This window comes from Candidozyma auris, chromosome 3, assembly GCF_003013715.1.
Source record: "Candidozyma auris chromosome 3, complete sequence".
NCBI lineage: Eukaryota > Fungi > Ascomycota > Pichiomycetes > Serinales > Metschnikowiaceae > Candidozyma > Candidozyma auris.
The window spans coordinates 1,983,581-2,007,712 of record NC_072814.1 but is presented as its reverse complement, the minus strand read 5'-3'; the positions used below and the strand labels follow the sequence as shown (position 1 = coordinate 2,007,712).

The window sequence follows — 24,132 nt, the reverse complement described above, 5'->3', positions numbered from 1 at the left end:
ACCTACTTCCTCTTTGGAAGTTTGCTTTTCTTTGGCAACTCACTCATTGTAATCTTTTGAACCTGCTTGAGGTGTTTGAGCGAATGGAAGAACAAGATGACCAACGCAATCAGACTAAATATGACGGCCCCTTCAAATCCACCATCGATCTCTTCTATGAAATTCTCAAGGTTCATGCCATAGAGTGCTGCAACATAAAGAACTGCACCCATTGAAAGAAGCCCGATTGAGAAGCGCAAACTAAGCAACATCAAATCGTTTCTATTGGCATCCAAAACGAATTTAATGATTTCTTCAGAGGTTTTGATTTGAGAAATCAAATTCTCGCTGGTTTGAACGATTCCGTTTATCGTAGCGAAATAAGATTCTAGTAGAAGCTCCACTTCCTGATGATTAAATGAGTAGCGAGGTCGGCCATGATATATTTCAGTAAGGTACATGGCGTTAAGCTCATCATCCAGGTTCAACAAGTCACTTAAAAGATCGCTGGTCAATTTAGCCTTTTGATAAAACTGTGCAAGCTTCTTGGATTGAATAAGCAAGTATCGTAGCCTCGTTCTTTCAATAGCCTTATCTAAACTGGCTAGTATATTAGAGAGCACAGTTTTGTGGACCTTCAACTCAGTATTTAAATTGTTTGCAACGTTGATCAAAATTGCTTCAAGAGCCCTAAATTCATAGGGAAGCTTAGGAGCATCTGGGTGGTCTGCTTTGAGTCTCTTGGCCACCTCTTGTAGAAAGTTCCCATGAGAGTGAGACTCGTGAAAGCTTGATGAGGATGAGAATGACGTGGTGGGAGCATCGAATACCACAAGAGTGTCGTGGCGAATGAGGGCTCTGATATTTAGAAGACTCAACAAAATGCTACCGTCTCTAGTCACAAGCAGAGGGACGAATTCGACATGAGTTTTAACACCAAGAGATCTGCTTGACTGGGTGGGAGACCGAACAACTTTTCGTAGGTCTCTGGAGAGAAGCCCGTAATCTCGCATAAACTTTGTTTTCTGTATATTTTTTCCATGGCACACCATGTCGCCTTTGCTGTCGAAAATTGTGCACTTCACATATTCGTTCTCCAGCTTGTTCGTTCGTAGAGTGTTGGTGATGAAGACATCATTGAAGACATCTTGAAGATGTCGCCTAGATAAGGAAAAGAATCTCGGTCCTCGAAAGTATGGAATATTTAAGGCTTTGATGGCACATCGCTTGATGCCCATCATTTTCTTAGGAATTACAATTAGGCGTAGTTTGCGGAGCGCGATGTTGATGTATGTAAAATGCACCTAGTATTGAGCATTCTCCCTCGAGTAATCCCCCATAATAACACCAATTTCTTGTTAGCGAGTGGTTTTTATGAAGAGGATCATCAGCTCAGAGGAGCTAGAAGTGTGTGAAGAGGTTGGGCGAGGCGGCTTTGGTGTGGTCTATAGAGGAGTGTTGAAGGAGACGGGAAAGGAAGTTGCAATCAAACAGATAGACCTAGAGAGCGACCTGGCGGATATTTTCGAGGTCAATCGGGAAATTACCATTCTATCCGAATGCAGAATTCCACAGATTACGCGTTACATTGGCTCGTTTGTGAAAAAGTATAAATTGTGGGTGATTATGGAATATGTGAGTGGAGGAAGCTTGTTCGATTTGTTGAAGGCTGGACCCATTACAGATGAGAGGCTAGTGGCTGCAATTGCAAAAGAAGTGCTTATAGCGCTTGCTTATTTGCACGGTCAGGGTAAAATTCATCGGGATTTGAAGTCTCAAAATATCTTGCTAGGGCATGGGGGAGAGGTTAAGCTTACGGATTTTGGCGTGTCGACTCAACTTTCATCAAATTTTTCAAGGAGAAATACAACTGTAGGGACACCCTACTGGATGGCTCCAGAGGTGATTCTCAACAGTACCGGTGGACACAGTTATAAGGCTGACATATGGTCCTTAGGGTGCTGCGTTTTCGAGCTCAGGAATGGCAAGCCACCTTTGCAAGAACATTTCGCCCCAATGAAAGCCCTACGACAAATATCGAGCTGTAGAACAGATAGCGATTTCTGGGAGCTTATACAGACAGAACTGAGCAAGAACTGGTCACACGAATTGCTAGATTTTTTTCAGAAGTGCTTCGTAATGCAACCACGAGATCGATGGTCTGCCACTCGATTGTTACGACATAGCTTTATAAAGAAAGCGGATGGCATCTCGGACGAGCAGAGGAAAAAAGATCTTCGAAGGTTGATCACAAAGAAACATTTGTGGGATCAAGAAAACCACATTACCAAGACCAAGAGGTATTACGCACCTACAGAGATTCAGAAAAATCAAGAGAAATGGATCAATGGCGGTGCTGAAGCTCACAAAGGCAGCAGCAGACTTGCATTTGACTTGAGCTCAGATAACGAGAATATGCCTTTGGCTGACGACAAGTCTTCTCCTAGCAAGACTTCTCCATCGCCAACGCCCAGCTCCGTGTACGCGAAAAACGAAGGAGACGGGAGCAACACAAAACAAGAATTCATAAAAATCCTCAATCGAGTGTTTCAAAAGATGGAGCGCAGAACTAACTTGATGACAGAGCAGTACGACCAAATCGTACAGCTTAACGAAATCTTTTTTCAGCTCTTCATCACAGCACAATCCAGCGACAGTCCGAATGACTCTCCAAATCGTATTCTAGCTGCGCAATATTTGAAGTATCTATTCAAGGAGGTGGCACGTCCTCTGCTGGAAAACAGCGCCAGGCAACAACTACAACGACTCATTCTACCATCGTCTTTGCAAAATACTGTGGTGTCAGAACGAAAGCCCTTCGAAAAAAGTAGCAATAGCAGCACGCTAGACGAAATCAATAGAAGTCTTCTTGAATCGTGGCTCGAGAAGATGAAGACAAACTGAAGTATGCAACGCAGTGAAAAATAGTATACTGCGCGAACTACTCCCGCGAGATACGACATCACAACTATTGTACATAATTCATGATAGAAAACGGTGAACACCTTGATAAGAAGGCAAAAGCTGAGAAAACCGTCAATGGACAATTTTCAGACCTATATAATGAGCGTTACGTCATCAAAGGCGATTCACAGGCTCTGGTGAACGCTGTCCGCATCTCTCCAGATCATCAGCTACTAGCGACGTGCACCTCAACTGGACTTATTCACATATACGATTACGCATCTGGTAAGCATAAGCTTACTCTTAAGGGTCACAACAAGGGCATCTCAGACATTGTCTTCTCCACAGTTGATAGCAGCATCATTGCCTCGTGCTCAGACGACTTGACGGTGAGGATCTGGTCTATAGTAAAGGGGGCGTGTATAAGAATACTCAAGAAGCATACTTACCACGTGTCTGCACTATGCTTCAATTCTAAGGGCAATCTTCTTGTAAGTGGTGCTGCTGACGAGACGGTGGTAATCTGGGATCTTACCACAGGACGAAGTCTCAAGACGCTTGCTGCTCATTCTGACCCTGTAAGCTCTGTGTGCCTCACACCAGACGATACCATCATCATCAGCGCTTCGTACGATGGTCTAATGAGACTCTTTGACTTGGAGTCTGGCCAGTGTCTTAAAACGCTAGTGTACAACAGTTCCTCGCATGGTACAGCCACAGCGTCCACCAACGACGTTGTCAACTTCCCCATATCGAATGTGCAAGTTACGCCCAATGGCAAGTATATACTCAGTACGAGTTTAGACGGCAAGATCAGACTTTGGGACTACATGAGCAATAAAGTTATGAAAACGTATACGTCCAATGATACACTGAAGAGCATTTGCGAGAAGTACAATTGCAGTTCATGCTTCATCACGGCAACACCAGAACCTCTTGTATCTTCCGGAAGTGATAAGGCTGGTGTTCTTTTTTGGAGCGTGCAAAGCAAAGATATTGTCTATCAGTTACAAGCAGGTGAGACTGTCCTAGGGATAGACTCAAAGGACGACGGAGCCGAGTTAGCTACTTGCACTCTTCAGGGAGATGTCCATGTTTATGACCTTAATCCCAACATGAAAGCCGTCAATGGAAATGGCACCGCAAAGTCAGACATGGAATCATCTGCAGATCCAGAGTCGGAGTACTCTGCTGAAGGTGAAGATCCTGCGGACGGAACTGAAGAACCAGTCCCAATCACTCGGCAAGTGCAAAAGTCTGAAAATGATTGAATTCCAAAGAATTCATACCGAAAGTGTTCGTCAATTCACCATCACTTCGGGTCCTGACTATACTGTGTGGACCTGTACCTCTCTGTGTGCGCCGGATATCAAGAGGTGGAACGCACCAATCTAACAAGTCAACTCCTTTACCCAATGGATCAACGCAGAGGACTTTTCCGTTTTGACGCCTCTTTACTTCGTCTTCCGAAGTCTCAGAAACTTAGATCTGCAGGTGTTTACCTCGCCGGAGCCTTGTTCGCAATCGGTTTCTGGTCTATGGTGGATGCTGCGATATATTCCAAAACTGTCAACGCTAGTGTTGTACATATTACTTTCGTGGACTGGATCCCATTCATCTGCTCTACTTTGGGCATGTTCATAGTGAACTCTATTGAGAAATCGAATTTGTTTGCGGACGGTCAGAACTCCTTCTTGGGCGATGGCAATTCGCATGCTTGGGCAGCTAGGGTGATTTTATTTTTTGGTTTTTCCTTATTGGCCGGGGGTTTAGCCGGCTCTTTCATGGTATTCATCCTAAAGTTCTTGATGAAGCACTACACCTTCCCCACTTTGGGCATGGGTGTATCTAACATTATTTGCAACGGCTGTATCATGCTAAGTTGCATTGTTTTGTGGTTATCACAAAACATCGAAGACGAGTACAGTTACAGCTTGGCCCTAAACTAAATGGCTTTTACGAATTATGTTGCTTATTGTAATTATCAATATAGTAATAATAAGATGAACAACGACAACAAAAAGAGTATAATGGAGCGACATTTTTCGAATATTTACATGGTTACTAAGATAATTACTGCGTCAAAGAGATTGTATTAGTGAATTAGTAGTATGCAAGGTCGGATCTCTATAATTGGTTTCCCAGCTCTCTCGCGACTACCTCAAGAACAGTTCTTTATAAGGGCCCAACAAGTCTAGCTCATAGGGTGTAAAGTCAAGTAAGTTGAGTTCCATGGGTTCATGCGCACCTCTAGGGTACACCTGGAAATGATCCTTCCTTAGTTCATCAAAGAAAGGGTGCGCTAGAACTGCGCTCGGGCTGGCTCTAAATTCAGGGTCGTAAACAAGAATTTTAAGTAGCAAATCAATAACATCAGGAGGAGACATGGAGAAGATTTGTTCAAATCTTTCTTGTACCGAGCAGCTAAACAACTTCGTGGAGAACATGTTCCCTCTATATTGCGGGTTGCTCTTGAAGAAAAAGGTCTTTGGAGGGGGACCCAACAACTTTGAGATTTCCTTCAATTGCGACTCGGAGGACTGTCCTTGAAAAATTGGTTTACCCAAAAACATCTCTGCTATGACACATCCCAAACCCCAAATGTCGATCTTTGTCGTATAAACGGTGCATCCCACAATGAGCTCTGGTGCACGATAATATCTCGAACATATGTAGCTTACGGAAGGCTGGTTTGGCTCCAATTGCTTGGCGGAACCAAAATCACATATCTTTAATCTCACGGTCGATGGGTCCACCAATATGTTCGACGGCTTAATGTCACGGTGCAGAATGTTAAGGCTGTGCAAATAAAGCATTGCTCTCGTCAATTGGAATGTGTATGCTTTCATGTGTGGGTAGGGAATTGTGTACTTCGACTGGCGATAGTACTTGATCTCATTCTGTAAGTTAGAGGGTAAGCACTCCATTACGAGGTTTTGGTACATCTTGCCGTCTAGCTTGCTTCTCTTGTCAAAAAAGAAGCGCAATGTTACGATATTGGGATGCTTCACCGTTCGTAAGATTTCCAACTCTCTGCACTTATACTCGGTCTGGGCCAACACCCTTTTGATAGCAAAGGGCCCAAGCTTCTCGTCTTGTGGATGGCCGTCGTCGTTGACATATGACAAGCATGCCTCAACCACGGTTCCAAAAGCACCTTCACCAATTTTTTTGTACTCTTTCACGTACATGCGCTTGCACTCGGAGGTCTGGTTATTGACCACCTCGTTTAGGATGTACTCGTCTTTATGAAGGTTTTCATTCAACATGACTCTATCAAACAACGAAATATTCGGATAATCTCAGCAATCAACGCCGTATCTTGAGGAGCGTATATCGAACAAAACGTACTTTCTGCAATCGCGTGGGCAGAAGTACTAATCTATGCGCTTCAGAGGGAATTCAGGAGTAGTGACGTGTGAGAGGCGCGTGGGGCTCTCGTGGCGTGCTCGTAGGAAGAACAGTAGGAATACGTAGGAGGGACAGACGACTCGGCTCCAGAAGAAAGAATAATTCGGAATTCACAAGTAAAACAGCGTTGTTTGTTTGGAGTCCGCGGCCACCGACGAAGTTGTAAATGTGTTGTTATCGCTTTTCACCGTGTGAGGTTGTGGTTTGGCGATGCAGGTTGTTGTCACGATCACGTGCGCACTAACGTCCCGAGGGGTTCAGCTTACTGGTCAATTTGGCAAGCCAAAGAGAAAGTTTAACCGGAATGCATCAACTAAGTCAACTTCGGAGACGACAGCAAAGGTTTTCGGTTCACGATTTATTTATGTGCGGATGTAGTGTAACTGGACTTTTGGGCAAGATGAATTGTGTAAACAGACAGTGTTCGCCGCGCCCCGCCCAAAACCATGAAGTTTGACCGCCAGGACTCAAGCAGGTGAAAGTTGACCGGTTAGGGTATTTGCCATATCAGCTTTACAATTCTGGTTTTCATTTCTCTAAGTACCCATTGTTTAGATCATGCTTTTATTTGATGTCTTGTATTATTGTTTCCTCTACGGCCATGGCATTGGACTCACAGGCGAAAGAAGTAGAGGAGGTAGAAATGGCTGCGAAACTGAGTCTGAGGGGAGGGGATAAGGCAACGGACCCGTGCCTCGAAGGAGAGTGAGCACAGCTGGGCTAAGTTAAATTTATCTCATCAAAAGGAAGAAATGATTATTTGGAAGTTTGGATTACTGATGACAGCGCTTAATAGCAAATTATATCCACTTAGAAGGGCGCTTCTTGGGTGTCCACTGAATTCGAGATACCTTGCTGAGAGAAAACAGCCTTGCATTTTCCAAAGATTAGTCTAATACATGGGAGACAAGCTTGGATGTCTACATGCTACGCTTTACGGTCTGAGGGGGGCAAATTTAGGGGATCGTGAATTTACAGTGGTCACTGTTGAGTAGATATCCTTCGCACTAACGTATAGTGTTACAAGAATAAGCACCAATCGTGGCCAAAGTAAAGTCAGCTTTCAAAATAGCAGAAGGAGTTTAAGTCGTATGTCTTAGTCATTTCTCACGATCAAATATACTTCAACACGTAGTTTGATAATAAGTAGTTGGCTTGCAAACCGCTTATGGGCACCAGTGCACCATACTCAGAAAAAATCTCACTCACTTCAGACGTCTTCAAGCTATCTACTCTTCAACCCAAGAGCATGTTCGGTGGCATAAGAAACGCCCTCATGGGTCGGTCGAGCTTGGCATTTGCTGGTCAGAGAAGCTTTGCTCTACTGAGCCGGATACGCGCTGCTGCTGAATCAACCCAGTCTAATGTTCCGCAGGGTCCCATCATCAAAACTGACAACGAAAGGATTGTTTCGTGGAAACTCTACGCCAAATGCAATAAACACAATACAATTGTTTCCTTATTTGCCGTCACGGAAGATTTAGATTTCATGAAGAACAACGAGCATCTATCATACAACGAGAAGGTTCTCTACTACATGCATTTACCTCAGAAATCGAAATTGATGGTCAGCGCAGGTATGCTAGGATTTCGTAACTCTCAGAAGCAAGAGTACGAAGCCGGTTACCAGGTCACATGCAGAGCTCTTAAACTCATCGAGGAAAAGAAACTTATAGGACCTAACGATAAAATTGAGGTCATCATCACCAACTACGGAAAGGGTAGACAAGCGTTTGAGTCGTGCTTGGTCGGAAAAGAGGGTGCCGGCATAAGGTCTAATATCGTGAGAATATCTGACAACACAAAGTTGAAGTTTGGCGGTAACAGAGCCAAGTTCCAGCGTCGTTTGTAACGAATCCATACCTATGTACATAGTATACACAGCACCGTTATGGTGGCAGCATTGTGAGTCAGAGAAGCGATTGATTGTAAGTTGTTTGCTCGTAGCAAACCTTGTCAAGGGTGAAGATCGAAAATGAACATTCTGTTAATAGGCTTCTGGGTGGCTGCAAAATCCCAGTATTGCAAAGCCATGCGAGTTCATTTACGATAAGTTTGCCTCAGGATTCGTCCCATGAAAGTTTTGAGAGTATATCTTCTTCATCTTGTGTAGACAAATATATCGCATCTACATCTCCAGAATAACCTTCGTACGTGGTCCCATGAGAAGCCTTACTCCTCAAGTTCTAGGGATTTGGTCTCGCGACTGGTCTTGTGGTTGCAGCCCTATTCTGGCGCACGTGATTAGTAGGAGTTCAATGCAGTTTATTCGCACAGTCCAGCTTCCATACCGGAGTTGTCTGCAGTGCAGAGGTCTCCCGCGATGTAGAATTTTTTTCCACTAAAAACTCGTTTGGATTTTACTTCTGTCAGACAACGATTCAAGATGGCTCCAAGTATGTAACGACTTGAACAAGTTGATTGCTGCAAGTTTGAAAAGGTGCTTCCTGTCCAATAGTGATTTAAATGATAATGTCCCATGCTTTCCAGTTAAAAGAGATCTCCAGCTTTGAAATATCGAAAAAAAAAAGACTCCATCAAGTGAAGTTATCACCGAAAATCTACATGAGCAAATTCAATCAGCAATCAGTCCACCAACTATTTCAGTTTGTATACTAACATTTAGACGCTGCTGCTGCTAAGAAATCTGCCTTGAAGGGTACCAACTCCAAGAAGGCCACTAAGGTCAGAACCAGCACCACCTTCAGACTTCCAAAGACCTTGAAGTTGGCCAGAAAGCCAAGATTCGCCACCACTTCCGTTCCACACTACAGAAGATTGGATGCCTACAAGATCATCGAGTCTCCAATTGCCTCTGAGACCGCCATCAAGAAGGTCGAGGACGGTAACACCTTGGTTTTCCAGGTTTCCATCAAGGCCAACAAGCATCAGATCAAGTCTGCTGTCAAGGAGTTGTACAATGTCGATGTGGAGAAGATCAACACTTTGGTGAGACCAAACGGTACCAAGAAGGCTTACATCAGATTGACTGCTGACCATGACGCTTTGGACGTTGCCAACAGAATCGGTTACGTGTAATGTTCATGCCCTCATCAGTACAATAGTGTAATTAATAAACATACGGAGAGCTTAATTGTAGGAGTGAGCACATACAAAAAAAAGCAGCCAGTACATGAACCTCTGTACAATTGGGATTTATGTGGTTTTGGCTAGTCTTGCCTTCGTCAACCGCTGTAAAGCATAGCTTGTCCTCACCAAGAAAGCAAATTCTTAGTCTGGAGGAGATGAAAAACTAGCTACTCAAAAGCCTCTGTGATTTCCTGTCGTTTTATTTATAGTGTACTCCAAAGTACTGGCAACTAGACAAGCATTCACATTCATTTTTGCCTCATACAAGCAAACCCAAATGAGCTCTGATTTTTGTTATTCTAATTTCATTAGACCTCTGGGGCCTGGGATGGGCTTCTAAGGCAGACTCTACTTTTGCAACCACCCCCCACCAGAACCGTGCAAACTCACGCCTCCGCCTTTTCTTTCCCAAGCCTCACCAAAGCACAATAATTAGCAAGCTCGCCGCTACTAAAAGCTCTCCTTTCAAATTTGTCGGCCAAAAATCTTAATCACGGTCGTAGCTGTATACTTAAATAGCCTTTCAGCTCATTAAGCTCTACAGACACCAGCCAGGGATACAGTCTGCGAAGTGAGGCACCTCAACTCAGCCGCCTTGCTAACAATAAGATCTCACAATCAGCTATACTACCACAGTCTGCGTAAGACAGTCACATAGTGAAAGGGCCGAGCAGTCAATGATTCAGATTTGGGAAAGCCTTAATTTCTTTCTCTCATCTTCAATGTCTCTCTTCTATAGCATTTATCTTGTTTTTTACAGCCCTGTTTCGCTTCACTTCCGTAGAGTGTAAGTAGCGTGTCTCTCCTGTGTGAGCGCGAAGGCGGCGGCTAAAGCTCAGCGGATGCTACGGTTGTGGCAGATGCTGTGAAACTTGGTTGGAGCAGATTGACGCCTAACAACGGGATCTCAATCAAGTTGTCGTCTTTATTCAAGAGATTCAGCCTCGAGCGTTTTTAAAAACTCACAGTGTCCAAAACCACTGGCCTTTATTTGTTCCCTTTTCGCAGCCAAGAGAGGCGCGCTCCAAGTCTTGTTATGGTTTTCTTGCACATGGGCACGTTATGCTTCCACGAGTCTACAGTTCGATATTTTTTTTTTTTCCCTTTCTTTCTTCTATCTCCCAGACTCAATCCTAATAAAGCCTTTCCATCTTCCGGCTTTTCAGTCTTGGATTTGCTTCTGTCCAATCCGTCCCTCGTTTTCATTTTGCCCTCATACCTTGCAGTTTTCCTTGATCTGGCTAATCCTCAGATTCTAACCGTGTTCAGAATCAATGCCAAAGCTTTCAAACTTCCCGAGCACCTTCAATGGGCCTCAGTCTCCCATGCTTGCCAATGACTCGCCGTTTCCCATGCTCAAGGCTGACTACCGGTATAGAGGCGTCTACGAAAGAGCAGGCTTCGATGTCAATTTGAATGGATACAAAAGCGGCATGCACTCTCCCAGTGATACACGCACCATGGCCCTGGCAAGGAAGCAGCCAGCGTCTCCAGCGTCCCTGAATTTTGGGTTTCCTTCAGCAAAGGGCCCTTCCAAGCATGTCAATCAGTCACTGAGATCGCTCCCCATGAGCTCTCACAGACGCGACAATGTCTCGCCAACAGAGTCCAGATCTAGCGCTGGAAAAGCTGCTGCTGCTGCTACCACTGCTACCCACCCTTACTCTACATCATCTAATAACTCATATCATGACCCTGCGTCTGCTCCCGCTTCTGCTCATCCAGTGAACGCTCCTGATAGGTTCCAGTTACCCAAAAAGGCTCCCATAGAAGTTCAGCCTCCACAACACAACCAACAGCAACAGCAGCACGCGGCATACCAAGCATTCCAGCCTTTTAAGCCAGATACTGAGAAAATCATGGTTTTGGATGACCAAGGTAACCCCAAAATCATCGATAGCCAACCAGATGTGCCTCCTCGTGCTGATAGAAACATCAAGGGTCTTCGGGTGCACATCCCTCACAGCACTCACAACATTTGTAACACCCATAACGCAGATTTCAGCAAACCTGACACGACATTTAGCACCCAATCTCCCTCGGGCCGGGAATCGGAGTCTGACTACAACTCTCCCACTTTCGATCACACTGAACAAGCGTCCACGGCGCATACCTCAGCAACTTCGTCTAATGAGTTCAGAAAGAATAGTCTTGACTCTGCCGCAAGCGTCAAGACGTCGGAACTTGTCAAATCAACACCTTATCCAACCCTGAATGACATCCCGGTTATACAGGAGCATCAGGATTTGTCTTCCATGCTTGAAAGCTTCCGCCTGGACGTTGAGGACCACAAAAATCTCAAATTCAAGAATTCTCCCTCCGCTTCAAAGGTGCTTGATAATTCATCACAACTTACCCCTGATACAACCAGTCATTCCATGGGACTCGATGACAACAATAGTTCAGAGTCATCATTCAACTTTACAGGTGAGCAAGTTGGCCATTCGGACATGACAAAGGGTCATAGCAGCCACGAGTATCAAGATTTTCTCAACGCATCAGCTGCTGGCGATAGAAAGAACATCAGAAACTCAAACTTGTCTACTATTTCCTCTATTATCTCCAAACTGAACGATGGAAATGATGATAGAGAAGATGATGTGGATCCCGAGTTGCACCGTCAACTCGAGTCCCTCAAAATGGGAGGCGAAATTCCCTCTGTCTCGCCAGCTCGCAAACCAACCGATACCGACTCTTTTGTCACTGCATCAAACCTGCCTGAGCACGCTAACCCCAATGCAGCTGTTCCGGTCTTCAACATTCAAGACGTGTCTGAGAAGCTTGAAGCTGACAATGACAATGACGATTCTTCAGTCGCTAAATTCAGAGAAGCGTCTTCCCCCTCAAGTGATGTTTCTAATCCATTTTACGAGGGCAACGATAATCCTCCACAAGCAAAGGAAGGCCATTTGATTTCTGATGTAAGCTCAAATGATCTTGAGGCGGTTGACTTGAATGAAGATATTGAGACAAAGGCTCCAAGGACGCCTTACAACCCTGGTGGTGAGTTTGATGATGATCCTTTCACCCACGAGACACCGGAAACGATCAAGCCATTGAGTCCGAAGAATCATCGAATTGAGGAGGAGCTCAAGGACATGAACTTCAGGTACGAGCCTGATATTCCCAGGGTCGAAGCCGCAAGTGAATACCCAAAGATTACTGAGGGTGATGACATTCTGATGAGAAATCGTCTCACATCGGAGTTCAATCCATTCCCACAATCCGTCATTGGAACCCAGTATCCAAAATTTAGAGATAGTGACATGCCCATGAAAACTCCGCCTGGTCTGGGAAGATGTCGTGGATGTGGTGAAGATGTTGACAAAAATGCCAAGGGCTCTAGAAAGGCGATATTCTCAAAGACGGGTGAGCTCTCAGGACAATGGCACAGAGGGTGTTTCTCATGCTCGTTCACTGGATGTGAAGTGAATTTTGACAAGCACACTCCATGTTACGTTCTCCTTGATAATGCATTCTGCAAGCATCACTATCATCTGCTCAACGGTACTCTTTGTCAAACCTGTAACTCAGGAATTGAGGGCGAGTGCATTGAGAATGAAATGAGGCAAAAGTGGCATACTGATTGCTTGAAGTGCAACAGATGCCATGGCGGCATTAGAGATGATTATTTCCTAATAAATGGAGAGATCGTGTGTGAGAAGGATGCCAATGTACTTATAAAGAAGATGGAGAAAGAGGGTATGTTGTGCACGGATAAGATCGAAAAGAGAAGAACCAGGATGATGTTTGTGGACCAAGTTCCGGAGTTTTGAACGTTTGGACTACTTTTGTATTATAACTAATAAGAGACATTGCATTACATAATAAACGGACTACCTCGCCTACCCAGTAAAATAAACATGAACAAAAATCTAGTAATCTCTATACCTTTTGGGACCCGTATCCAAATCTTGCGACTCTAGTTCATTATCCAACTTCGTCGCACCGTCTCCACTTGTATCCAAAGGAGTTAGACTACCTCTCTCATCATGTGCTTCTTCATCATCAGTGATGATGAAATTGTCATCATCAAAATCAGTAGATGCCAACTCAAGATTTTGACCTGATTCTATGTCATCATTAAAGTTGCCAAATATCATTTCATCGCTGCGTGGATGTTGATGATATGAGATCACCTTTTTTTGCATCTTGTTGTAGATGATGTAACTGGCTAAAAGAAGAGAGGAGCCTGTCAACAAGACACTTATGACGTCTATAATCTTGGCAGACGTGGAACGAGTGGAGTCTGCGAGTGTCTTCATGGTGTGACCAACAAAAACATGTATAAGCATCTTAGGGGAAGTGATGAGCGAAGCTAGAAAGTAGGTGAGGGTTGGAAGCTCGGGAATTGCAGCCAATGCGCCGTTTGAAAGAGAGTATGGAAGAGGGCAAAGTCTGAGTAATATAAGCAAAAACAATGATGCGTCTTCTCGCAAGATTTCTGAAAATGCTCTAAACTGTTCACTCAGCTGAACCAACTTCTTGGCTTGATTGTGAAGAATATGGCGGAACACAAGGAAAGATGCTAGGGAACCTAAAACTGACGCTGATGCCAACAACGGCCATCCATAAGGAAACCCATACGTCATACCACAAAGCATCGCAAGGGGAGTAAACCCCAAAAGCGGGGGAAATCCAACGAAGAAAATCAAAGTCCAGAGGATGACCTTCCCAAACCGAAGCTGGTCCCACGAGTCTGACAAACCGACCAACAACTCCAAGAAAAAATTATGGAAGACGAGCAAGAGGATTCCAATGATGATACAAAGAATACCCCCAACAACCAAGAGAGCCTTCTTCCTCGGAGATTGCTGCTCATACCATGCAGCGTATCTGTCCCGTAATCCCGTAAGAGAATCCATCGCCCCTGACTCAATGTATTTGGGCTGAAGATGGAGTTGGTGAGACCAAGTTCGAGTCTTATCTTACAGGCGCAGTCTGGCAGTGTGCACCACTCATGGACGAATCTATGGAAGCGACGGAACCAACCTATATGAGGCAAATGGGTATTTGTGTGGTGTTGGAAAGAATTTAGTGTCCAGGTTTAGCGATAAGAGTCTTTCTCTGATTCCTAGGTGAAGTGCTTTCCTCGACAAGGCTTTGTGGTATCTTGCGACATGGTATTCATATTGCGATGCTATGGATTTCGCCAAACATATAGTCAGAGTAACTTCCAGTATTTTTTTGACTAACCTTTAGAGCAAACTTTTATAGGTGGTTCAAACTTTTTAAAAATCCTGCTTCCATTGTTCTGTGTGTTTTAGATTCTGTCATTAGCATAGCTGTAATTTCTGAGTCTCTTGATTCGCAGTCAAATAGATGCAAAAAGTGACACACACAAAGAGACTAATAAATATCAAAAAATGCATATTTCAAACACAAAATGTACTAGAGTATCTCTCCCACAACCTCCTTTCGACCAATGTTCTGATGAAACACATGCTTCGCTCGGCACTACACCATCACCAGTGCCGTTGTAGTGAGCGCCGCTCTCGGTACAATTCCACATCTACTACACACCACCAGCCAATAGTTACAGAGTCAATTCTCTCACCAAAATTTCCATTGATGCACATTTGTGACTCAAAACATAAACAATGGCCAGTGGCTCCCACCCACCAAGCCCATTTCTCTATGGCGCCGCCACAACTCACTGTGGCTGCGAAAAACTTATAAAGAGTAGCACCAACGAGAACATCACTAAGTAGAACCCCCCCCATGACCCGTCCGAAAGCCATCGTGGCATCCCCATACACAGAGGAAGAACACCTCCTAGACCTCTCATCCCTTGATGCCGTGTACCAGGAGATCGCCCTAGCACTTACTGACTTCCGCTCCACCTCAGACAAGTACGCCTTTATTGACTACCTCTCGAGCTTCAATGTTGCAGCCATAGTGGCGCAGGTGCAACAAAGTGGCCGTCTTGCCAACCAGCCGCCTACAAAAATATACGTGATAGCGTTTCGTCTGATATTGAAGCGAGAAATCGCCCAAAACCCACAAAACACCCGGTTACTCTTTGACTTTGACAAACGCTCGCACGCCGAGGCGAACGCTCTGGGAGGGCTTCTCAAGTACTGGTACGGCAAGCCCGATCCCGAAACAGGACAGAACTTGGCCACTTGCTGGTGGCGGAACCCTCAGGATGCACAAAAGGGCGGCACGGGGAAAATGCACCAGGCAAGTGTGGCCAAAGTTCGAAATTGGTATGAGCTATGGCGAGTAGAACAATATGAGCTTGAATTGGGTGCGAATCACTGGCACTGGCGTGAGATATAGACATACGCACTCCACTGTAGTCAATATATACGAGAGATTGAGAAGAACCCCTACTGCAGATGCGGTTGCTTCAGTTGCCGCTCTTTTTTCTTTTGTGTGGACCAAATAGTCTACACATGAGTCTCTCTGCATAAGCAACCGTTAGATGCCTCACTCCGTGAGATAAATTCCCTATATAAGTATCTCTACAATTCCCCGTGGCTCATGATACCTTAAAGAAAATGGGCAACGAAACACCGTTGGTAGCCGTCCGAGAGGATCGTACCTCTCTGGAGACGGACCTCGGGTCGGAGCTTTTCGACGCCGCCGAGTTTGGCGAAGTGTACATCCGAAAATCTCTTATCTTAAATCGTGCCTTGGACGAGATTGGCTTCGGCAGGTACCAAATTGGCCTTTTTTTCGTGGCCGGTTTTGGCTGGTTTGCTGATAACGCTTGGCCCTCGGCCACGTCGTATATTCTCCAGCGCTTGACAGAGAAAGACCTGGTCCATTTTCCTCCTGCAAGAGCGCCGTACCTCACCTTAGCCCAGAACTTGGGGTTGCTTGCGGGAGCGTTATTCTGGTCTCTTTCCGCTGACATCATCGGGCGGCGGTGGGCTTTCAACTGTACTTTCTTGTTCATTGGGATCTTTGGCTTGTGCGCTGGTGCTGCACCAAATTTCGTCGGCATTGGGTGCTTCTGTGCCCTTTGGAGTTTTGGTGTGGGCGGCAATTTACCTGTCGACTCTGCTATTTTCCTCGAGGCACTCCCAACAAACAAAAAATGGCTCTTGACCGTGATGTCCATATGGTGGGCGTTGGGTCAAGTTGTTACCGCACTTATCTCCTGGGGTCTCATCTCCAATTACAGTTGCCCCGATCCTACCAATTGCGTCAAGGCAGAAAACAAAGGCTGGAGGTACTTCTTGTTTACGATTGGCGGTCTCAGCTTATTGATGTTCCTTGCGAGGTTTCTCATGCCCGTTTACGAGAGCCCCACGTTCTATTTGGCTCGAGGCAACGACGAGAAAGCTGTGGAAACCATCCACAAAATCGCTCGTATCAATAAGAAAGAGTCTCTTCTTTCCATCGAGGATTTGCGTGCAGTGGACGATTTGGAGATCGATGACGTCCCTAAACCTAGTGGCAATATCAGGGGCAATGAGCTTTTAAAATCCAAAATCAAGCGCTACAATCTTTCCCACATTCGCCAGTGTTTTGGATCACGCCGTATTGCTCTTTCTTCTACGCTTGTCATCACATCATGGGCACTCATAGGGCTTGCATTTCCTTTGTACAATGCTTTTCTCCCATCTTATTTAGAACAGCGAGGACTGGCTAACAAGGAGCTAAGCGTGGGTACAACCTACAGAAACACTTTGATAGTGGCAATAATGGGATTTCCAGGTGCAATCATCGCTGGGTTGTTGGTGGAGCTCAGGACAGGCAGAAAGGGTGTCTTGTTCTGTTCGCTTATTCTCTCAGGAATTGTGCTTTTTGGTTCTACAACGGCAAGAACACCAGACTCTAACTTGGCGTGGAACTGCTTCTTCAACTTCTTTTCGAATATCATGTACGGGACGTTATATGCCTACACGCCGGAAGTGTTTCCTACAAGAATCAGAGGCACCTCTGTGGGTCTTGCAGCCTCAGCCAACAGAGTACTAGGAGTTTTCGCACCCATTATCGCCATCTTTGCTGACTTGACCACGTCGGCCCCCATCTTTGTATCCGGGGCACTATTTTTGTTTTCTGCTGTCTTGGTGATCTTTTACCCCTTCGAACCACATGGGAAACTGAGTTTATAGGTGGAAGGACATTTGGCAGGCGTTATCGCAATCGAAATCCTAATTAGGAATGCAGATCCGCACTCCGCAAGTATAGTATAGTTATTAATGCGCTTTTTAGCACCTTACCGAAGACGATATTCTTCACCTACCATGTCTCTCACCACCAACGCCAAAATTGCCCAATTCCATGGCTTTTTACACAAATTGTCACATGAGTCTCTGACCACGAGAACAAAAATGGACGTGAACGTTTTCGTTCCTTCCTCATCCAACAACAGAATACCAGTCTTGGTCTACTTGTCTGGCTTGACTTGTACTCCAAATAACGCCACGGAAAAGTCCTTTTTCCAATACTTTGCTGCCAAGTACGGCTTTGCAATTGTCTTCCCAGACACCTCTCCACGTGGAGCAAACATAGCTGGAGAGGACGATTCGTGGGACTTTGGCACTGGTGCTGGGTTCTATGTGGATGCCACGGTGGAGCCCTGGTCTAAAAACTACAACATGTTTAGCTACGTTCATAAGGAGCTTTTAGAAACACTTGCGGAAGCTTTCAAGGAATTGGATTTCGACAATGTGTCTATCACGGGCCACTCAATGGGTGGTATGGGGGCTCTCGCAGGGTTCTTGAAGAATCCTGGCAAGTACAAGAGTGTTAGTGCTTTTTCCCCAATTTGCAATCCAACAGACTGCCAGTGGGGAGAGAAGAACTTCGGTAACTATTTGGGATCGGACAAAGCTCAATGGGCTGCTTACGACCCTACTCATTTGATCAAGAATTACAAAGATGAGAACCAGCCCCCTATTCTTATTCACCAAGGTGACGCCGACAACTTCTACAAGACTCAATTGAAGCCAGAAAATTTTGTGGCTGCAGCTAAGGAGGCTGGCTACAAGGGAGGTGTCGATTTGAACGTGGTGAACGGTTACGACCACCTGTACTTCTTCATCAGCACCTTCGTCGAGGACCACGCTAAGCACCATGCCAAATACCTCGGTTTGTCGCAATAGGAATCAGATAAGCTGGGCAGCAGTAAGTTGTAAGTACACTAATCCATCTTAAGCTCAGTTCTATTCATCATATACATTACTTAGTCTCCTGTAGTTCCTTGTACTTAACTTCCCATGAAAGACACCATTTGACTTTAGCTTCGTTCGATTTGTTCACGCTTCGAAGAATACGGATAATCTTGAAGCATTCCTTTTCTAGTTCACCATCTAGTCTTGTGACCTCGTCATTGAGCTCTCTGTTCATCATAAGCTCGACCACAAGCAGGTCAACATGACGAGCTATCTTGTTTTCCGTCTGATAAATTTCATCGATGTCGGAACCAGTGGTCATGCTGGGAAGTGACTTGTTGATAGAGAGAAAAAGGAGCTTCACGAGCTTCAATTGCTTGAGCCATTGCTCACAGAACTTCACAAGCTCCTCGTTGTCAGCCTCCTCATGAGGATTTTCTTGATCCGCAACATTTGTTGGTGCTTCGCTGTCCGAAAAATCGTCATCGAGCCCAAAGAAATCGTCGTCATCAAGGTCTTGTGGGTTGTGGATCCACTCTTCAAACTCTTCCAAACCATCTTCTATCAAAGAGATATTGAGCGCCGTCTTCAGCTGTAGGAACTTAAGATTTCCCTTCTCGATGAAGTCTTTGATTTTATCGCAGAGCAGCCAAAGCTTACCGACCGAGAGTAATCTGGGGTTCACGCTTTCAGGTGCTGCCTCTTCATTCTTGTCATCATTTTGACCGTCCAATGACTCCAAAATCAGAATGAGCTCATCAGCAAATTCGGAAGCAGAGCCGATTAAGTCCTTTGAAATAGTGACAACTTCATCTAAGAAGAGTTTGGAGACCTTGACTGGTGAGAGCTGTGCTAATGCAGAAACATAGAAAACGAACGTCTTTGAAAGCTCCGCCACTGTATCATGTGCAGCTTGGGTTTGCTTGCGTATCGTAGACGGCGCATAAATGATACCAACTTTTGTAGTCTGGGCCCTTATTAGGGTTGAGAGTTTGATCAACTCTTTCAAAGGATCCTCCAACGTGGCCGCTGGGACAGCAGTGTTAAGCTCATCCGGCTTTTCTAGCTGAACAGACCAAAACTCAAGAGCTTCCTTAAACGGCTTTAATACTTTTATAGGCTGCTTCTCGGAACTCATTAACAAAGCTACAATGTCGAAAGTACTACAATGGAGATCTCTGATGAGCATCACTATGTGCGCGAACCGCTTTTGGCTGCAAAATACAACGTAAATGGACCTCAAAATCAAACCAAAGAGTCGTTCATTCTTTATTTACCAATCTTCGTCATCTTCATCATCACTGGCTGCAACCTTGTTCTTTCTTTTGCTTAAAGCACCAGCAAGAGCATCGGCAAGAGACTCAGGTTGGCCACGGGCAGCACCACCACCAGACGATGATGAAGGTGGCTGCTCACCTTTTGCTTCCGCAAGTAAGGCTGAAGGTTTCTCAAGTTGTGACTTGTCAGTCTTCTTAAGTGAGTTGATTCCTCCAGCACCTCTAATGGAGGACAATAAAGCATCTCTTCCGGAGTCTACAGTAGGCAAAGGTGGTGTGGGGCCAGAGGAGCTCAAGTCTGGAGGAGGCGGAGGTGGGGGTGGGGCTCCACCAGATGGGGCAGTATTTTGAGGAGGCATAGGAGGTGGTGGCGGAGGAGCAGCAGTATTAGATTGTGGCTGCGACTGCTGAGGTTGAGCAACTGGTGGTGGGGGTGGTGGGACTGATGCCGGTTCAGCGGTCCTTTGAGGCGGGAGAGGCGGCTGGTAAGCCAGTTGAGGGGATTGATGTGGGAGAGCTGGTGGCTGTTGAGGCTGCAGTGGTTGCTGAAATGGTTGAGAAGGTTGAGGAATCGTGGCTTGAGTAGCTTGAGGTTGAGTTCGAACACCTCTCGCCGGAGGCGGAGGAGGCGCTCCACGAGCAGCTCTTGGAGGAGGTGGAGGAGGAGCACCGGTTCTCTGTGGAGTCGCAGTGTGTCCAGTTGGTTGAGCTCTCGGTGGAGGAGGTGGAGGAGGGCCACCTCTTTGTGGGGGCGCAGGGGGATTACCTCTAGCCGGAGGAGGTGGGGGGTTTCCTCTTGCAGGTGGTGTAGCCATAGCTCCAGCATTGCTGTTAGTACGACCAGGTGGAGGAGGTGGAGGTTGCAAGCCTTGAATTGGCTGGCCATACAGCGACGAACTACCGTCAAACATAGGTGGTCTTTGCTGCTGCCCAGGGATTGAGCCACCTTGCTGTGGGATACTTGGGAGGGGCCTGCTTTGGTCTGTTTGAGGAGGAGGTATATTTGTATGAGACACCTGAGGTACTGGAGCATTTGATGGAGGGACTCTGAATTTGAGCTCAGTATGAAGCTTAGAAGGCGCAGGTGAGCCATCAGAACTGTGTGTGGGAGTTACTTCACCCGAAGAGCTCATATTAGTTGGCGTGGGGGTGAGCTCAGGTGTCTGAGAATTCTGGGGAGTCACACCTTGTGGAGGAGGTGGAGGAGGTGCCTTTTTGGTCTTCTTCGGAGGCGCTGCCGGAGGCTCTGGGGCATGATCTGCAAACACATTATGTGGGGCTGCGTGTCTCCTAGGAATTGGTGGCTCAAGTCCCACCAAGGGACCACCTTGCTTAGCAATATAGTCCTTAATGAACTGTCTGTTTTCTGCAATCATATCTTCAGTGATTCCTGCTGCAGCCAATTCAGCGTACAACAGTCTCCATTCTGGTGGGGGTTGGTCGTCGTAATATAAGACACCTCTGGCTCTTCTAGTTCTCTGATCTGTAGTAACATCCACATACTCACCTCTTGGGCCAATCTTGGTAGCCTCAGGCGCCAATTTATCCTTCAAGGCAATGGCATTCTTATTCTTAGCGGTGTCTTTAGATGCATACTTCGTACGATTAGAAACCCTTTTGAAAAAATGAGCAGCATCGCTGGTATCTTCGAAAAGGAGTCCCACAAGACAATCTTCGATCTCAAATGTATGGAAAAATTTCCTATCCTGATGATAATCGAAATTCACATAGAGCTCCTGATCCCATATAACACCTCTAGTGCCAATGATATCCACGAGCTTGAGGAAAAACGTGTGGCCAACCAAATCGTCAACCAAGGCAATTGCTCCCACTAAACCAGTGTAAGTCCACGCATTTGGGTCAGGATGAGCGATATACAAGCTGGCTACGGTGGCGTCAATGATTTTATTCGACGCTTTCGGTACCGCTCGCTTGACTTTCTCCTTATCTGCCGTCGTTAGAATGCCCATTGTAGGTGTAGTCTGACACTCTCCAACGTAGTACTGAGGTGTTGAGATTCGCGAGAGAGAGTGTACTGGACTGTTGATAGCAGAGAGCCGACCTTTGGTAGTGAAAGGAGGTCAGACTTGAACGGATGGCATAGATTATATTTTATTCTCCTTTTGCCTTGAAAGATAAAAGGGCAAAGTAAAAATTTTTTTTAAAAAAAAAACTACTTTCCTCTAGGATCATCAGGTTGATGAATGGAAAACTCACTATTATCATGGAGCTACTTGTGCTAACAAAAAATCAAATTGACTATATATCTTTCGTGTGCCGCAGTTCTGGTAGCTAGACCTATTACAACGGCATCTTTGGGTCGTAAAGTATGACTTCGATTCCAAGTTTTGGACACGAAAGAATGGCAGTGAGTCCTTTAGGTAAAGGCAGCAGCTGTTTATGAGTCGATTGTTTAAAAGAAGCGGCTTTCCTTCTGGCTCCATCTTTTGCTAGCTTCCACATGTTAAAGAAATCCCGCGAGAGGTAGGTAGGCTTGTCTTTCTCGCTAGTCCAGTCCTGGTACTTGAAGAAGTCCTTCGGAAGGCAGACAGCCTGGTTGTTCTCCCGTGTGTACTCCTTGAATTTGTAGAAGTCCCCTGGAAGGAACGAGTTGCGAGACACCTCTTTCGTCCAGTCAGTATACCTGATGAAGTCCTTAGGAAGGAAAGCACCGTGATGTTTGTCGTTGGTCCATTCCTGATATTTGAAGAAGTCCTTTGGGAGAAGCGCTCTTTGAGGTTTGTCATTAGTCCAGCTCTTAAATTTGTAAAAGTCGCTGGGCCAATAAGTCTTGTGGCTCTTCTCCAGCAACATGTGCCTGAAGAATACAAAGTCAGAAGGCAAATAGAAAACACTGTCTTTTGTCTTCTTGGCGTGGCCAACATCGGTGATCCCCATGGGCTCAGAGCCCTCACCGACACCAACGGCGCCAATTGTCCTTGTAGAAAGTGTTTCCTCATAGCAAAAAGAGGAGCCAGCAGACTGGCACCGCCCAGAAGCCTTGTTAGTCAGCATCTTCTCCGTGAGACCGATATCGAGTGCCTCCCTCCAGGCAGAGCCCAAAAGTTTATGAGTCAACTTTCTTGGAGCAACATCAACTGGACTCGCCTCCCCAAGCTTGACCAAATTGACGTCCTCAAGTTTGTCGACTACCTTAACGGGCTCAACTACCTCAGCGGATGCGACTGCCTCCACGGGCTTAACTTCCTTCTTTGCCCACACCGACTTGTTTCTGACATGTTTGCGTTTCCTCTCTTGCTTCGCTTTTCTGAGTTTCTTCCCTGCCTTCTTCTTCTTCTTCGTCTTCTCGGCGTCATGTACCAACTCGACTTTCTTTGTACCGTCTACCTTTACTGTTTCACCGCCCTTCAACTCTTTCACTCGCTCGACTGCCTTCACCTCCTTCACTGATGTAGCCACCTTGACCTGCTCAACAGCCTTCACCTCGTCGTCGACCTTCACCGGTTCGACAGTCTTAACTGCTTTGACCTTCTCGACTGCCTCGGCAGGTGTAGTCTTCACCCTGTTAACGTCCTCGACGACCCAAGACCCAACGGTCTTCTTCTCTGCCTCTAGAGGCGCCAACTCCTTCTTCACAACCGGAGAGTTGTCCGGTCTCTTGTCCTTGAGGACATGACACCACATGGGTGCCTCATCCTTCACAACATCCTGTTGAGTGGTGATGTTGCCGAGTGTAGGCCAATTGACATGGTTTAACTCCTTGACAAGTTCTGCCTTCTTATTAGCCTTGACCTCCTTAGCAACCGTGGCCACCGGCATGGCATCGGCTTCTTTGAAATCCCTAGCTACTTTGGGTTTTGGGCTTTCATTGCCCACCTTAGGCTTGAAAGCCAGAGAGCACCACCGAGGTGTCTCCAGCTTTTTAGCGACATCTTTGTTGCCAAGCGTCGGCCAGGTTGGAGTTTTTGGCTCCTTCGTGGGCTTCTGCTTTCTCTTGCTTTCCTTGGTTATTTGTACCTTAGAAGCACGTAACACCGAGGCCCATTTGGAAACCTCAGGATTGACAGGGACCTCCAATTGGGTGTAAGTCACCTTTTGCTGACCGAGAATTGGCCATTGAGTGTTACGGGTGAAGCACATTGAGATAAGTTTTATGCTTCGTAAGTTGTGTGACTAGCAGTGTCTAACACGGACTAGTATTGGATGCTTTGTAGACTTTGTGGGTCTGTAAGTGCTTGAGGCTCTGTGTGTGAGTCTCTGGATTTATTGAAGTGAATATATTTCAGGAACTTGTCTGAAATAAGAGCTTCAATGAAGAATAGGAAAAAAAAAGAAGAAGAAAAAGAAAAAGAAGGGGACCCAGAGAGGTTCGCTTTATATATTACAAACGCAGCGAGGAGGGAAACTCGAGCGATCCTACCACCTTCCGCATTGGTACA

The 24,132-nt window shown here is 45.8% G+C and overlaps 15 protein-coding genes across 15 annotated transcripts; 9 read left to right on the top strand and 6 right to left on the bottom strand. All coding sequences in view use genetic code 12, as the record gives it.

Moving 5' to 3' along the window:
* Positions 1-2: 2 nt before the first annotated feature.
* CJI96_0003547 (uncharacterized protein) lies at positions 3-1,220 on the bottom strand (the record flags this gene model as incomplete). The annotated part of the gene is made up of 1 exon (XM_029032620.2): positions 3-1,220. One exon carries the CDS (start codon positions 1,218-1,220, stop codon positions 3-5), a length of 1,218 nt encoding a protein of 405 aa, XP_028892935.2.
* A 133-nt stretch (positions 1,221-1,353) lies between these two features.
* Positions 1,354-2,883, top strand: CJI96_0003546 (uncharacterized protein; the record flags this gene model as incomplete). Its single annotated transcript, XM_029032621.2, has 1 exon — positions 1,354-2,883. One exon carries the CDS (start codon positions 1,354-1,356, stop codon positions 2,881-2,883), a length of 1,530 nt encoding a protein of 509 aa, XP_028892936.2.
* Positions 2,884-2,963: 80 nt separating this feature from the next.
* SWD3 (Swd3p) lies at positions 2,964-4,154 on the top strand (the record flags this gene model as incomplete). The annotated part of the gene is made up of 1 exon (XM_029032622.1): positions 2,964-4,154. The coding sequence occupies one exon, from the start codon at positions 2,964-2,966 to the stop codon at positions 4,152-4,154; it is 1,191 nt and encodes a 396-aa protein (XP_028892937.1).
* A 144-nt stretch (positions 4,155-4,298) lies between these two features.
* On the top strand, positions 4,299-4,832 carry CJI96_0003544 (uncharacterized protein; the record flags this gene model as incomplete). Its single annotated transcript, XM_029032623.1, has 1 exon — positions 4,299-4,832. One exon carries the CDS (start codon positions 4,299-4,301, stop codon positions 4,830-4,832), a length of 534 nt encoding a protein of 177 aa, XP_028892938.1.
* Positions 4,833-5,039: 207 nt separating this feature from the next.
* On the bottom strand, positions 5,040-6,152 carry CJI96_0003543 (serine/threonine protein kinase YGK3; the record flags this gene model as incomplete). The annotated part of the gene is made up of 1 exon (XM_029032624.2): positions 5,040-6,152. One exon carries the CDS (start codon positions 6,150-6,152, stop codon positions 5,040-5,042), a length of 1,113 nt encoding a protein of 370 aa, XP_028892939.2.
* A 1,310-nt stretch (positions 6,153-7,462) lies between these two features.
* CJI96_0003542 (mitochondrial 37S ribosomal protein YmS18) lies at positions 7,463-8,146 on the top strand (the record flags this gene model as incomplete). The annotated part of the gene is made up of 1 exon (XM_029032625.2): positions 7,463-8,146. The coding sequence occupies one exon, from the start codon at positions 7,463-7,465 to the stop codon at positions 8,144-8,146; it is 684 nt and encodes a 227-aa protein (XP_028892940.2).
* Positions 8,147-8,680: 534 nt separating this feature from the next.
* On the top strand, positions 8,681-9,333 carry RPL25 (60S ribosomal protein uL23; the record flags this gene model as incomplete). The annotated part of the gene is made up of 2 exons (XM_029032626.1): positions 8,681-8,690; positions 8,921-9,333. 2 exons carry the CDS (start codon positions 8,681-8,683, stop codon positions 9,331-9,333), a joined length of 423 nt encoding a protein of 140 aa, XP_028892941.1.
* A 1,325-nt stretch (positions 9,334-10,658) lies between these two features.
* Positions 10,659-13,160, top strand: CJI96_0003540 (uncharacterized protein; the record flags this gene model as incomplete). Its single annotated transcript, XM_029032627.2, has 1 exon — positions 10,659-13,160. The coding sequence occupies one exon, from the start codon at positions 10,659-10,661 to the stop codon at positions 13,158-13,160; it is 2,502 nt and encodes an 833-aa protein (XP_028892942.2).
* Positions 13,161-13,259: 99 nt separating this feature from the next.
* On the bottom strand, positions 13,260-14,249 carry CJI96_0003539 (uncharacterized protein; the record flags this gene model as incomplete). The annotated part of the gene is made up of 1 exon (XM_029032628.2): positions 13,260-14,249. One exon carries the CDS (start codon positions 14,247-14,249, stop codon positions 13,260-13,262), a length of 990 nt encoding a protein of 329 aa, XP_028892943.2.
* Positions 14,250-15,105: 856 nt separating this feature from the next.
* Positions 15,106-15,666, top strand: CJI96_0003538 (uncharacterized protein; the record flags this gene model as incomplete). The annotated part of the gene is made up of 1 exon (XM_029032629.2): positions 15,106-15,666. The coding sequence occupies one exon, from the start codon at positions 15,106-15,108 to the stop codon at positions 15,664-15,666; it is 561 nt and encodes a 186-aa protein (XP_028892944.2).
* A 221-nt stretch (positions 15,667-15,887) lies between these two features.
* Positions 15,888-17,453, top strand: CJI96_0003537 (uncharacterized protein; the record flags this gene model as incomplete). The annotated part of the gene is made up of 1 exon (XM_029032630.2): positions 15,888-17,453. The coding sequence occupies one exon, from the start codon at positions 15,888-15,890 to the stop codon at positions 17,451-17,453; it is 1,566 nt and encodes a 521-aa protein (XP_028892945.2).
* Positions 17,454-17,585: 132 nt separating this feature from the next.
* Positions 17,586-18,446, top strand: CJI96_0003536 (S-formylglutathione hydrolase; the record flags this gene model as incomplete). Its single annotated transcript, XM_029032632.2, has 1 exon — positions 17,586-18,446. One exon carries the CDS (start codon positions 17,586-17,588, stop codon positions 18,444-18,446), a length of 861 nt encoding a protein of 286 aa, XP_028892947.2.
* A 76-nt stretch (positions 18,447-18,522) lies between these two features.
* On the bottom strand, positions 18,523-19,593 carry CJI96_0003535 (uncharacterized protein; the record flags this gene model as incomplete). Its single annotated transcript, XM_029032633.1, has 1 exon — positions 18,523-19,593. One exon carries the CDS (start codon positions 19,591-19,593, stop codon positions 18,523-18,525), a length of 1,071 nt encoding a protein of 356 aa, XP_028892948.1.
* A 135-nt stretch (positions 19,594-19,728) lies between these two features.
* On the bottom strand, positions 19,729-21,702 carry WAL1 (actin-binding protein LAS17; the record flags this gene model as incomplete). The annotated part of the gene is made up of 1 exon (XM_029032634.2): positions 19,729-21,702. The coding sequence occupies one exon, from the start codon at positions 21,700-21,702 to the stop codon at positions 19,729-19,731; it is 1,974 nt and encodes a 657-aa protein (XP_028892949.2).
* Positions 21,703-22,033: 331 nt separating this feature from the next.
* On the bottom strand, positions 22,034-23,833 carry CJI96_0003533 (uncharacterized protein; the record flags this gene model as incomplete). Its single annotated transcript, XM_029032635.2, has 1 exon — positions 22,034-23,833. One exon carries the CDS (start codon positions 23,831-23,833, stop codon positions 22,034-22,036), a length of 1,800 nt encoding a protein of 599 aa, XP_028892950.2.
* Between the last annotated feature and the right edge of the window lie 299 nt (positions 23,834-24,132).